General features: G+C 55.1%; 3 protein-coding genes across 3 annotated transcripts; 1 reads left to right on the top strand and 2 right to left on the bottom strand.

Annotated features, from left to right (window-relative positions):
* Positions 1 to 2,220: 2,220 nt before the first annotated feature.
* BDP55DRAFT_266855 (FAD linked oxidase) lies at positions 2,221 to 4,685 on the bottom strand. Its single transcript, XM_060566380.1, has 2 exons — positions 2,898 to 4,685; positions 2,221 to 2,553 (listed from the first exon to the last, which is right to left on the bottom strand). The coding sequence occupies exons 1-2, from the start codon at positions 4,509 to 4,511 to the stop codon at positions 2,521 to 2,523; spliced, it is 1,647 nt and encodes a 548-aa protein (XP_060435215.1). The 5' UTR covers positions 4,512 to 4,685; the 3' UTR covers positions 2,221 to 2,520.
* A 2,499-nt stretch (positions 4,686 to 7,184) lies between these two features.
* Positions 7,185 to 9,890, top strand: BDP55DRAFT_627174 (uncharacterized protein; the record flags this gene model as incomplete). Its single annotated transcript, XM_060571719.1, has 4 exons — positions 7,185 to 7,717; positions 7,845 to 7,938; positions 7,983 to 8,962; positions 9,014 to 9,890. The coding sequence occupies 4 exons, from the start codon at positions 7,185 to 7,187 to the stop codon at positions 9,888 to 9,890; spliced, it is 2,484 nt and encodes an 827-aa protein (XP_060435216.1).
* Positions 9,891 to 11,111: 1,221 nt separating this feature from the next.
* BDP55DRAFT_724097 (uncharacterized protein) lies at positions 11,112 to 13,461 on the bottom strand (the record flags this gene model as incomplete). The annotated part of the gene is made up of 3 exons (XM_060578843.1): positions 11,112 to 11,300; positions 11,349 to 13,083; positions 13,136 to 13,461. The coding sequence occupies 3 exons, from the start codon at positions 13,459 to 13,461 to the stop codon at positions 11,112 to 11,114; spliced, it is 2,250 nt and encodes a 749-aa protein (XP_060435217.1).
* Between the last annotated feature and the right edge of the window lie 929 nt (positions 13,462 to 14,390).

Genomic DNA, 14,390 nt, shown 5'->3' on the forward strand with positions numbered 1-14,390 from the left:
TTCACACAAGCCCCCCTCGCGGGAGCCAGTTGATGGTGTGATGCAGCCTTACTACCGAAGGTGGACCGCGACAACGTATGAGACGGGACCAAGGGCGCGGAAATCACACATGGTTTGGTTCGCCCCGGGACGAATTAGACGACTGCGGCTGCGGTATGCAGTCAGGCGGCCCCGAGACGATCAACGAATGCGATGCCCGTTCTTGTCGTGGTTTCAGGCATGGTACGGGTAGATTGCGCCGGGCGAGTTGCAGCCGAGATGTGATGCCAGTTACCTTGGTAGAAGTGTACCTACCTTGGGTAAGGTAGGTAGATGAGGCCATGATCCATCTTTGCTCCTTTCCCCTTACACGAGTGGAATCCAACCGATATCTAGGACATTCCTTTTTGCAAAACCCAAACCTTGGTCGACAAGCCCACGAACGCAAATCAGCGGGCGAGACAGGCTGGAAGAGGAAAATGAGCGTGATTTAGCACCGATTGTGTGCATTCGTATGTGTGAGATGGTCCGAGATGCCTCGGCCATTCAGAAGGGATCGTTGCACCCTGTCAATGACACCAGCACCGGGAAGTACTCCGGACATGCAGAGAGAGAGAGAGAGAGAGAGAGAGAGAGAGACTATCGATCGATGCTAATCAAAGTCAAAGTGTAAACAAGATTGATGTCAACCGTCTGTCTCTCATCCCTCCGTCCCAGCAGATGAGACTAGATGAGAGCATTGTCCCCCGCGCGGACGAGTGCACGTTCCAGGCAAGGCCCCGTAGGGCTGCATGCCGTAGCAGACCGAATAGACAGGGGTCTGGTTCGGAGGTGCGACTTGCTCGAAAAGAGCCCCACCCTCGGCTGGCGGAGCAGACTGCAGGACGGGATCCTCTCGACGGCGTGATTGGCTGCGGCGGAGGCTGACGTCGGTGCGGCCGTTCCCCAAGTGCCGCGTCAAAGTAAAGCAGCGAATGAGAGCGTAGAAAACCTACAGTAAGGGTGAGATTGTCGATGCCCAGGGCCTGCCAGCACCTGTCACCACTCACCGTCAGCCAAACGGCGACGGAAAGCCCGGTCGGTCCAGGGGGCCGCCGAGAGACATACGCAGGTCGTTGACAGGGGTTACATGGTACACTACTGTCTACGGGATAGGTAGCTTTGGATCTGACTGACGGGCTAGGTACCAAGCAATGAGGACTCGCGCGAACCACCCCCAGAGACGGAACTCTGACGATCACACCGCGACCACCGGACCGGGAGTCGGTGACGACGCCATGTCATTGGAGGGTTGCAGTTCGACACCTACCTCTCCAGGATCGGAGGGCTGGGACGTACCGCAGCCAATCGATTGGGTTTCTTGGGATTTCCACGAACCGGGCAACCTGGTACCGCATATCACCCGGTTCGTTTTTCGGTTTTTTTTTTTTTTTTTTTACCTTTTTGTGATATTCCCAGCCCAATGGTCTTACTGGGTCTGCACGTCTGGCAGTCTGCACTAGGAACTTGGAACCCATGATGACTTGGAACCGTGAGATCGAGTCACCGGTATTCAAGGCTGCGGGGGCTGACTTGAAAAAAACGGACCGGAGCTCGGAACCTGCAAGTATCTGCGAATTCCCAACCTATAAAGTGACGAGAACTGCTGGCGGGGGGGGGGGGGAGGTTCTGGGTATTGCGGCTGAAAGTCCCAGGATTTGCTGTTCTTACAACTGACAGGTCCTTGATTATCCTTACACTACATCTGCTGGCTGCTTCTGCTGCCGCTCCTCTTCCCTCGAAACATCCGATCTGAGATGGGAGACAAAATGTTAGGTCCCTCTTGGCGACATATTGAGGGATCGGAGGAGAGGGAGGCCTGCCACGAGAGACACTGTACACGACCAACCCCCTCCCCCTTCTCCGAGAAAATTGGCATTGGCACACATCGGGGGCTAACATGAACTCCTGTTTTCTTTTTGGTATTATGCGGTACAATGATGTGATGATATCCTGCTAAATAGAGAGAGATAAAAAATGTGCTTCTCCGCACCGCGCCTCCAAGTGAGACAAACCAAATCTCAAGATATGCCCGGATTAGGAAGTATGTCTTTCCCTACACAACGAATTTGGTTGGGGCTTCAGGTACTTGTCGTCACGTTTTTATTTTATTTTTTACGACAAGACAAAAAAATGCTCTTGCCCTTGGATTACAAAGCAACGCTTGGTTGCTTAACCATCTCTCGTATGAATGAGAAGACGGAGAGGGTGGTGGAAGAGCAAGAGAGGGACAATGTGGTGTGTGGGTGAGTGGGATGATGTGGGCAGTGTGATGCCTAGGGTCGGTCACACACTCACAAGTGACCAAACCTAAGCCTTTCCATCCAACCACTTCCACAAACCCGATCTTACGCGGGGAACGACGGACTTGAGTCCGGCTATCCTAGGCTCCTCTTCGAAAGTTGCCTTGTTTGCTTGCCTGCTGCCTCCTCGGTGTCTCTTTTCTGGCAACTGCTGTTACTCCGTCCAGAGATGGGGGTATCGTATCTTGGCGCTTCCTTTTTAGATGTATTTGTAAGGGTTCATGATACCGTTCTAATTGGTTCCAACGTCAGCATTCCTTCTAGGCTGCCAGGCAAGAGGAGAAACCCGGTGATGGGGGATTCTGTATGTGTAGTGCGAGAGAGAGGAACCCTTCCCCGGAGCCGGGGGTTGCGTACGGTGTGGGGGGGTTGCATGGGGACGTAAGAGAGAAAAGTGACGCAACGTTGTTGTCGGTGTGAGAGAGAACCAGACAGGGGGTGGGAGTGAGAGTGAGATTTTGATGACCTGATGAGAGAGAAACAAGCGGGGGGGAAGAGAGAGAGAGAGAGAAAAGAAGACGAAAAAGGCAGCCGTAAAGGCACAGAACAGGACATGGACACAAGGTTACTACTCACCGGGTCGTAGAGATTCTTAATCTGCTTCATGAGGCCAACCATGGTCTCGTTGCGGCTGTAACCGATAAAGTTCTTCTTGGCCACGCCCAGGCCGTGCTCGGCGCTGATGCTGCCGTTGCGCGCCTGGATCCACTCGTACACAAACGGCTCGAGGACCTTTTCGATGCGCTTGTCGTACCGCCGCACCGCGACGTTGAGGTGCAGGTTCGAGTCGCCCATGTGGCCGTACCCGACGACGCCAATGGCCGGGAACTCGTCCGTGTCGCCGACGAGCCCGGCCGCCTCCATCTTGGCCTTGGTGTCGTCGACGAGCAGGTAGAGGTCCTTGAGGGGGATCGACACGTCGTACTTGTAGGTGCCGCCCCAGTGGCCCAGGCACTCGGGGATGCCCTCGCGCCAGCCCCAGAGGGCCTTGAGCTGCGTCTCGTCCTGGGCGAGGACGCCGTCCGAGACGATCTCGTTGGACATTACGTGCTCCAGGAACCCTTCGAGCTTCTCGTAGTCGTGGTCGCCGTTGGAGCCGGACGTCTCGACGAGGCAGTAAAAGGGGTGGTCGCCCTCGAGCGGGCGCTTGTTGCCGCGCACGGCGTGAACGAGGTCCTGGCTTTGGCCGTCCATGAGCTCAAAGGCCGAGAGGATCTCGCCGAGCTGGCCCTTGGCCGCCTTGAAGGCCTGCTGGGCCTTTTCGTACGACTCGAGGCCGAAGAAGGCGACGTTGACGGCCTTGGAGCGCTGCGGGCAGATGATGGAGACTTTGGTGATGATGCCGATTGTGCCCTCGCCGCCGATGAAGAGCTGCTTGAGGTCGTAGCCCGTGTTGTTCTTGCGCAGCGTGCACAGGTCGTCGACGACGGTGCCGTCCGGCAGCACGGCCTCGAGGCCGAGGACGTTGCCGTGCAGACTGCCGTAGCGGAGCAGGCGTAGCCCGCCGGCGTTGGTGGCCACGTTGCCGCCGACGTGGCAGGAGCCCTTGGCGCCGAGGTCGAGGGGGAAGATGTAGCCCCTCTCGGCGAGGTAGCTGTCGGCGGTCTCGAGGATGACGCCGGCGTCGACGACGAGGGTGCCGCTGACGTCGTCGAACGAGCGGATCTGGTTCATGCGGCTCATGTTGATGACGATTTCGTCAAAGACGGCCACGGAGCCGCCGACGAGACCCGTGTTGCCCCCTTGCGGAACGACGGCGAGCTTCTGCTCGTTGCAGTAGGCCAGGATCTTGCTCACCTCCTCCGTGGAAGCGGGCTTGACGACGAGGCGCGACTCGCCGCGGTACTTGCGGAGCCAGTCCTCGTTGAAGGCGGCCAGGTCGTCGGCCGCCTCGACGACGCCAGAGGGGCCGAGTAGGTCCTTGAAGTAGGCGACGTGGGCGTCCGTCACCTCGGCGAAGCGGGTGTCGCGCTTGATGTCCGGGTAGGCGGCCGAGGTGAGCTTAATTTCCTTGAGGCCGCCGTCGGTCTTGGACAGCCTCGCGGCCGTCGTCGCGATGCAACGGGTGGTGGCGGCGGCGCCGGCCGGGGCCGAGGATTGCCGCAAAACGCGCCGCCCACCGGCGGGCAGGAGGGATTGCCTCCGTGCCGCTGTCCGGAGGAGCGGCTGGATTCTTGATCTGGAGGCCATTGTGTGACTGTGTGTGGTGGGATTTTTGGACGCAAGGAAAGGAGGAGGGACAAGAGGCCAGCCTGGGATGGGAATGTGAGACTTTGGTCTTCTTGTAATTTTTTCTGTCACAAGTTCCGGCGAACTGATGATTTCCAGGTTGGAAAAAAAAAAACCCCCCCCCCGAGCAGTGACAATTGGATGAAAAAACCCCGATTTCGGCTTTAAAGTAAGTCACTTACGCCCCTTACGCCCCTGCAGAAGAGCCAGTGGCTTTGGCGGAATTAGCAACCTAATTGCGTGACGAATGCTGCTGAGCCGCCTGTAGCTGCTGCAGCTCCCGTCTCTCCACGGGGAAGCAGTCCCGATAATGTCATTCGGCGAGATTGAATTTTTCTCCGTCGGCAAAGTTTGCATTTTGGCCGACACTACTGCTCACCACTGTACCCTCACAGCTTGCCTACCTTACCTTGTCTTCGTATGCTCGCTTGAGCTGCCAGAAATTGACTGTTCTATGAAGGAAGCGGTGCCAAAAGAAATGCATCTGAGTATATCCAGTGAATTACATAAGAATCACATCTTTACGATGATGTAATTTTGAGATCAAATGTCCTCTCATCTCATCTCAAATTCACTGAGGCTCCCTGCTTAGTCATCATGGCATCTGCAACACCTTGCCATGAGTAACTGGATACCCGCCATCACAATCATGCCGACAACATTGAAGATGCCTGTAAACAGACTGAGCCCAACTCACACGGCTGAGTGGCACTAGGGCTGATAACCATCGACTCCAGGTCATTTCATCAAGATCGTGGTGCTGCTATCTACAAGTCATACTGCCATCTGGCAACGTCTCCATAGCAACTGTCGAGACACAGTAGCACTGAGGAACAAGGTCGATCCTCGCAAGATGACGCTCACCAGCATTTGCTCTTGCACGTCGAGTTCCGAGAGTACGGGCTGCATGTATCACCCTTCCAGCGTGACGGCGTATCGCACAGTAGTTCTTCCTTTTCCCGAGTCTTTGTCTGGAATCATAGACATCCTGATGACTGAGTATCAGAGGGAACACATCGTCCCTTCAGAACCCGCTCATACCCAATTACTTTGGGCTAGGTCATGAATACATGCCCTATGGTCTGAGCTCCCAGCGAATTTACAAATTCCTCCCAAGCTTGGGACAAAACCTGGCCTCATCATTTTCCATCTCGAGCTATTGTCTCGGCTAGGCCCGGGAGGTGTCGCAATGTGACCGTAACACCAAATGACCACTTGATCAGATTGGGAACTCTCCTGTCTTGCATCTGGTCTGCGAGGGGCTCAAGTCCACGAGACATTGGGCAGGCAGGCGGCTAAACCTCAGTCGAATCCAGTCCCTTTATGGTAGTATAGTGTGGTAGTGAAACTGAAATACTTTGAGAGATCTGGGCAGTACCGTCCTGGCTCATCTCCGTCCAATGTTCTTGACGCGATCCTCGTTAGAGTTACCGGACTCTCATTCATGCACTCTCTCAACGCTCATCCACTCACAAGAGGCCGTGACGGGCCTTGGCTCGGGGTATGGTTTGACGGGTGATGTACAGTGACGCGCGGGGTGGGCAAAACTGTCAGAGGAATTCACTTTACAACGGTCTTCCGTCCCCCCCATTCGGAAGTGGCTCAAGGGGGAAGAATGTTCCAAGAACCCAAGAAAGGCATTCGACCAGAACAGGACCATGTGCCCGGGATGGTTAGTTGGGGATCCAGGCGAATAGCATAAGATATGACCACTGAGCCTCCCCTTTTCTCTTGCAAACTGACTTATCCGCGACGATGGAGGGACATGCTACGCATGCCCCATTTGGGAATTCACGGCCACAATGGCATCCTTGGGGATCCCTGCCGATCAGCTCCAAGCATTATTGCATGCATGAGTGGCTTCGACAGTGGGACGAGAGGGTTGGGTGTGCGGGGACCCCTCTGCGGCCGGGGGCGAGCAACTCTGAAGCCATGGGCCCAAATGACCCACGGTGCTTGTGAGCCCTGCTTGCCTTGGAGGAGCAGACTCGACGACTCGTCAAAGGGTTCATTTATCTAGCGGCGGGATCAACGAAAGGGGAGCGATCCTGATCGTGGGAAGTGGAGAGGGACGGGAGACAGGCTCTTGTTTCAGAGGCGATGGCGCGCCTGGGGGAGACCTCGCATCTCTCCTGAGTGGCCTGGGGTGTCGTGGGTGTGTGAGTGGCCGCGCGACGTCTTTCGTCTGTACTTGTCTTGGGTGCTTTTTTGTTCAAACCAAGGTACCTTGCTTGAGTTGAGGCGAGGGTTGAGTAAAGAGGTGGTCTTTGTCTGATGGCGTCTACGTGTGGGTGGACGGGATGGTATTAAAAAACGAAGGGCTCCCCCTATTTGACTGAACTATGCGTTGCCTGTTCCCTTTTTTTATTACTCTGACCAATTTGTTGCATCGTCAGTTGTTTTGTTTCTTCAACTCTACGACGAATGAACCTATGACTCCATGACTGCATTTGGTTGTACCTGACTTGGACGTACAAAACCCCAAAAGAGCAACTCGGTTTAAATTAACGACGATCTCGAATACCATTCTCGGCAGTTCAGTGGTTATCGATAAGGGAACTCACTATCGAATCCCGGCGCCTGCAGCGGACGAGCGCTGCCAACCGACTTAGCGAGCCACTAGAATTGTCCGAAATGACGTCCACCGCCGACCGTCCTCAGGGGGCGCGCCCACTGTCGGGCGCCAGTCTGCCCGGCAACGTAGGGTGCAACGAGGAATTCCCCGAGTTTTGTTTACACGACCACTCGGCCGGCAGCCAGGCGTCCACATCTTCACCTGCATCCACGACCCCTACCACCCCGACCACCGCCGAGCGCCCATTGTCGTACTTCTCGACAACATCCGAAAAAACATCCCCCGCCTCCTCTACCGCCTCACGCGTCCGTACAGACAGCGGAGCCAGCATCAGTTGCTCCCCCAGCCCAAGAACCAGACGAGACAAAACCGAGCTACAGGCCGCCCGCCTCCAGAGATCGGGAAGCAGCAACCTCGCTCTCGCACGCAAGAGCAGCGTAGCCAAGAAGAACCGATTCCGTTCCGCCACCGGCTCCTCGCCCGCATCTGCCCTCGCCGCCGTCGAGCCGCCGCATGATCAGGGCCTGACGAGGATGGCGTTTGCGGAACAGCAGAAATGGATCACGGTCCAGCAAAAGACCTTTACCAAATGGTACGACCCCTTTTCACTCTTTGAGGGGGGAACCACGACGACAACCCCCCCACCCCCAACTTGGCAGGCAATCTGCTGAGGGGGTTGCAACAATCATGAACTGACTTTCGCGTTTCTTTGACAATAGGATGAACACCAAATTGGAGGCTCGCTCACTCGAAGTAAAGGATCTCGTGACTGATTTGAGCGACGGTGTTAGTTGGACCCCTATTTTCTCATTGGTGTGCGGGGTTCGCTTGGCTTACAGATTTCTTCACCCAAACAGGTCCTCCTCATTCACTTGCTAGAATGTCTGTCCAACGATACCCTCGGACGCTATGCGTCCAAGCCGAAGCTCCGCGTACAACGATTCGAAAATGCAAACACGGCACTCGATTTCATCAAGGGTCGCGGTATCCAGATGACCAACATTGGTGCCGAGGATGTCGTCGACGGAAACAGGAAGATTATTCTCGGTCTGATATGGACGCTCATTCTGCGCTTCACCATTAGCGACATCAATGAGGAGGGCATGACGGCCAAGGAGGGACTGTTGCTGTGGTGTCAAAGGAAGACGGCCTGCTACGACGAGGTGGACGTCCGCGACTTCAGCGGCAGCTGGAACGACGGACTCGCCTTTTGCGCCTTGTTGGATATTCACAGACCAGATCTGATCGACTACGACGCACTCGATAAGTCGGACCGCCGCGGCAACATGCAGATGGCCTTTGACATTGCGCACAAGGAAATTGGCATTCCCAAGTTGTTGGATGTCGAGGATGTGTGCGACGTTGCCAAGCCCGATGAAAGGTCGCTGATGACATACATCGCCTACTGGTTCCACGCCTTTTCACAGATGGAAAAGGTCGAGAACGCAGGACGTCGTGTAGAAAAGTTTGTAAATAACATGGCCGGCGCCTGGGACATGCAGAGCGCGTACGAAAGGCGGATGAGGGAGCTGCTGAGGCAGATCAAGGAGCAGATTGAAAAGTGGCAGCAGGCCACGTTTGAAGGCACATACGCCGACGCAAAGGCCCAGGCGAACGAGTTTGCGGCGTACAAGCGGGGGAAGAAGAGAGACTGGGTTGCTGAAAAGAGCGAGCTTGCCACTCTGTTGGGCAACATCAAGACGAAGTTGGGCACATACAGACTGCGGCCGTATGACCCTCCACCAGAGTTGTCGCTCGAGACTATGGAGAGAGACTGGTCCGGCTTGTCACAAACGGAGATGAAGAGGGCGCAGTTGATTAACGAGACCATCAGAGAGTGAGTACACCTACGTTTAAGCACCTTGTCCCAGTACTAACCCTTCCGCAGCATCAAAAACGCATTACGCAAGTCGTTCGCCGATAAGGCCAACGATTTCGCCATGGCGTTGAACACCATGCAGCTGGCAATCTCAGGCCTGGACGGCGATGTTGAGGACCAGCTCCACCACGTCCGCAAGCTCAGCGACAACCTCCCCCCGCTGGACAAGTACCTCGACACCATCGCCGCCGTAGACGCCAAGTGCCAAGAGGCCAACATCGAGGAGAACGACTTCACAATCTACACCTACGACGAGCTCGTCTACGAGCACAGCCTCGTAAAGTCTTCGGTGCAGAAGAAGCTCGCCTTCCTCGACAACCAAATGGTCGCCCGCAACATGACCAACCTCACCCCCATCCAGCTCGAGGAGTTCGAGTCCGTCTTCCGTCACTTTGACCGCGACGACACTAACTCGCTCCAAGAGCTCGAGTTCAGCGCCGCCCTCGCCTCCCTTGGTCTCGTCTTCTCCGAGGACGAGATGCACGACTACTTTATGGACACCTCGCACGGCCGCGACCACGTCACCTTTGAGCAGTTTATCCGCTTCATGGTCGACGTCACGGAGGACCAGAATACCGCCGAGCAGGTCTTCCAGTCCTTCCGCGAGGTCGCTGACGGGAAGCCCTACGTTACTGAGATGGACCTCCGTCACTCCCTCGTGCCAGACGAGGTCATTGATAAGCTCATTGAGATCATCCCGCCGCACAACGGGCCCGATACGTCTGAGGACCGGGGGATGCCGCAGTACGATTACATTGCCTTTATGGACAAGCTCATCAGCGACGAGAAGGAGGGCGCCGGCGTACCCAGCGGCGTGTTGCAGGAGCGCACGAACCGTGCTAGTATGCTGCCGCCCAAGGAGTCCAAAATGAATGGGAACCACTGAGTGAAGAACAGCTCTCGAGGCAGTTGAATATAAAAGAAGTAAAATTCAAGTAAACCCCCCAAAAACAAAGAACAAAAAGGTGGGAAAAGGACAAGTGTAGAAAAAGTCAGAAAAAACAAACACAACCAACACACACGAGGGAACACCTCCACGGGCAACGGTCAGGTCGATGGGAGGTTGAGGGTCAACGGGTGGGCAGGCTTCTTCTCTTCTCTCTCCAAAAAAAACAACAACCGCACCAGGCATTTTCTTTAATTCCTCTTTTAAATATAACGGCACCCCATCGAGCAAGCAAGCAGGCAGGCAGGCAAGCAAGGCAAGCAGGCAAGGCATAGCAGAGAAAATAGAACAAATCTTCAAAGACAAGTCACCAAGGATATTTCTGTCTCACACTCGTCCAGAACATATATGCCCTACCCAGCGCGAGGTCTCATGTCCTTGGAGCTTTGCGGTCGATCCTCTCCACGGTTATCGAGCGGTGGTCGTCGCGCGGCGTTGTTGCGCTTGGCAGCTTGCTAGCTTGATTCACGGCTCCAAAATCCAAGCGGCGCCATGCTCCCTTCTGCTCTGTCGGTAGGGTGATGTGGCAGTGTGTTCCAGTCCTTGAACGCTTAGGGACTTCTCCGTCTCCCCACCTGGCCTGATCTGTCTCGTCCAAGTGAGGGTAGAAGAACTTCCTCACCCCTCTTTCTACAATTCTGCTCTACTGTAAAGTCATTCCTAGGCGTATATAAGAGAACGAGGGTCGGATTGATATATGATCTGCTACTACCTTCCCTCATAAACGCCCGTTACAAATGTACTGACGCCATGTCCCACTCTGATAGGATACGATCGCCTCATGCTCTCACCAATTTTCACTTTTGCAGGAATTTCACCCGACAGCCTCGTTTAGACCAAATCTCTTTTCCATTGTGTAACGTGTGTATGTGTGTCCCTCTTTATGTGTATTCGGCCGTCTCTCGAACAAGGCCCTCCTAGTCTGAGTATTGCTCTCTCTCCCTAGTGGTAGGTAATTCAAGCCCAGGCAGAGCCACCCTCACCCAGAATGGCTGGCCAGACTTTTGTTTGGAGAGAAAACAATAGTATAAAAATCAAAACGCCATTGTCCAGTATGCTTATCCATGTCCCACAAGAATCCTACAAATGAGTGCAGCAAGCTTTGTCTAGGCCGTATCTTATCTCTTCAAGTTTCTTCTAACCTCCCTCCACTTCGTTTCCTCACTTGGACCCCTCAAAGGCTCCCATGTCCTTGAGTGTGGTCGCCAGTCGTCGATAGTCGCGCAGCAATTCGAGAACCTCGCCGATCTTCAGGTCGCCGGGGTTCTGCATCTCCATGAAACGCTTGTTCGGCGGACTGATCTTTGGTGTCTGCTTGGGCGGTAAAGCAGCTGCAATGTCCGGGAAGGCCTACGAGAGTCAGTAAATGGTGTTAATGCTCGTGGTCAGAGTACATACACTTGCCAGGTCGCCACCGTCAGCTACCTTGGTAGCTAGACCATCCTTGGCCATATCCTTGGGTGCTTCCTTCGCCACAATAGGCGTGGACGCGGTCCGGCTCAGACCTCTGATCATGCTCATGCCGGAAAACCTGGAAAAGGAGTTGCCAAAGTTCCTCACTGAGTCAAGAGGGTTGGTTGCGTTTCCAGGAGACGGCGTCGGCAGATCCTTCTCCCCTTCCTTGGCGAAGAGCACCTTTCTGGAGCTATTGACGCTTCGCGAGCTGTCTGCGCTGTGATCTCGACTGACTTTGCGTCCACCGATGAGGTTGAGAACCTTGTCTTCGCGGACCGCAGGTCGGCGAGTAGATGCGGCCTCCTCCGTGCCATGAATTGAGCTGGCACCACTAACAGACCCTTCCTCTTCAGGAGGTGGGGTGCTCATCAGCTTTCGAGCATCATCGAGCGTCTTAGGCACGACGAGTCCTTGGCCTGATTCAGTCGGAGTTCCCTGTGTCTCGCGCAACTTGCCGACCAGGAACTTGTAGCTATCGCCCAAGCTCGTCGAAATCGTCTTTAAGTGTTGATCGGCCGTGTTGAGCACTGCATCACTTGCGGCACCAATGGCCTGAGCAGGCGTGTTGACGAGCTCGCTCAGTCTTCTATTCCGAGCTTGAACCGCAGCACGTAGCCCGGCTGATGCTGAAGGCGACGCAGGCGGTCTCGTTGGCGTGGCATTGCCAGAGTCGGTCTCCACCGAAGGATCCGCCGTGACTGTCAGTCCAGGCGGGAACGCCGGGGGGAATGTCTCAGCCCGCGGAGTGCCCGGCTGGCTCATACCTCTGGCAGGACCTTGGGGTAACTCATCGGCCCTCAGCGTAGACAGATCGACCGTCTCTAGGAAACTGATGGCTGCTTCCAGGTTCGTCAAGCAGTAAGCAGCCTCGCCCGTCAATTTCGGCTCCCATCTAAAGTGCTGAATAAAGTGCAGGTCGCTAATAACGTTGAGATGTTCAGGAGGAAGCGTGATGAGGGTGAAGATGAGCATAGGCATAATCTCATCTGCAGATGCAGACGGGTGGAATTGCGCGAGAGTCTCGACAATATCCTTGTGTGCTGCTTTCAAGTGATGTACCTTGCCAAGCGGATATCGCTTCTCATTCATGAGAATCAGGTCTCTTCTGGCCTGCTCAAGCGATTTCTTGATCTCCTCAGCCTTTTCTGCAGCCGCTTCGGGCGTCTGCGATGCATCGTCGCCAAGGTCGATTCCCAGGTCGGCCGGTCCAATGCCGACTAGTGCGAGTGCCGCGGTCTTGGATCGCAGCTTTGAATCCTGCGCTTCGTCTTGGGTGCTCTTGTGGCGATAGATCTTATTGTAGATGCCTTCGCACAATCTGCGCTCCACTGCCTCTTCGATGATGCCGCGCTTGGCTTCGATTGCTTTCCGCGCCTTCTTCTTGTTGGCGAGTTCTTCGGCGGTGATCATCTGCTGCTCCGGCTCCGGTTTGGGAAGATTTTTGGGTTTATCCTTGCTTCCGAGGGAAGCCGCCTTGGCTCGAAGCCTGCTAGCTGTGGAGACCTTGGATGACGCGGACGGCGCAGGCGAAGCATCCCGATTATGCCGTGTGATCAGGCTAGAGATGTGTGTGTTGACGTGGGTGGATGCGACTTGGTAGAAATCCTGGAATAATTCAGAGACTTTGTCGATGGTCAAAGGCGCGGGGTGGGTTCTAGAGCTGAGAGACTCGACGAAGCTGTACGCGATCAGTATTTGCTGTGAAGCCGAAGGAAGAGGGTGCGCCATACCTATCGGTCAGACTAACTAGCTCAATTGGAAGCTCACCCAGGTCCACAGAGCCTCGGCCGTCAAATCCATCGTCGTTGTCTGTTGACGGCCTTCCGGCAGTCTCGAAAGCATCAGGACCCTCGGTCTCGTCTGCTGGCTTCTGCTGGGCCTTGCTGGCGACGGTCGCGGTCGTCGTCAACGGGTCAGCCGCACTGCCATTCTGGAATGTTTGAGCTCGTTTCGGGACTCGAAGAGGATCGCTATCTTCGCTCTGGCGAGTGAAGGAAGGCGCCCGTATCGTATTGGGACGAGGAGCTGGGGATTTGGAGGGGCCGGTTGACGACATGGTTTCGACGATACTGGAAGCCATTTCTTCGGTCAGTTTGAGGACCTGGAGATGAAAAAGAAGGGATTTCCAGGCGCTGACTTGGGGCTGACATGCAAACGTACCTGATCTGATGTTGTCAAGGCGGCATTAAGTAGTGGAAGCGATCTTGAAACCCGATATCAGAGGAAAGAGATCCCTGGTTGTGGCACGCGGGACAGATTTATGCCATAAATGGAGCAGGAGAACAGGGATAATGGCTCGTAAGATGGCCCAAGATGGCAGCTATGTTTCTATTCGCATCTCTAACAAAATGATGTCAGTGCTGTCGATGGGGTGCACGGGGTGTCTTGTGCCAGCGCAAAGCAAAGACGAGGGCGAGGACGGGGGCGAGAGTAATGAGGTTTTGAGGATTGTTGGTCTTTGAGGAGCTTCAGAATAGGCCGTTGCCATGAAAGGAAGGTAACGCAGGTAACCAACCGAGCATGCCAGCTATGGTCGGTAAGGAAGACAAGGTAGCTCCCGCCATGTCCCCGCCCAAGTTTTATTGGAAGCCCAGGTGTCATCTGCAGACGGATCCGACCTTCAGTGCATGCATGTGCTGGGGGGCACAAGGGTGACTGACAGATGTCTTAGCCTCAGGGCCTCATACCGGTAGCCTCTGTACTTCGTACTCCGTACATAGGTAGGTATGTATTCAGTATGGATGCTGTACTTTGGTTTCGGTCCTGATTCCTGGATCCTGATCAGTGATAGGCTCATTTCGATACCTTGCACAACGTACCTTATTCCGAAGCATAAATGGTGCCTCGGAATGTCATCAATTATTGGGTGTTTCCTTCCACTGGGCCATGGATGATGGCGGCAACCCGGACGGGTTGCGACGGGATCGTTGAGTAGCCGAAGGTCCGCTGAAGATGCCCCTCGATGGGCCCCCAAAGTGGCGTGGG

The sequence above is a fragment of the Colletotrichum godetiae genome (genome assembly GCF_030913485.1).
Source record: "Colletotrichum godetiae strain CBS 193.32 chromosome Unknown BDP55scaffold_4, whole genome shotgun sequence".
Classification (NCBI taxonomy): domain Eukaryota; kingdom Fungi; phylum Ascomycota; class Sordariomycetes; order Glomerellales; family Glomerellaceae; genus Colletotrichum; species Colletotrichum godetiae.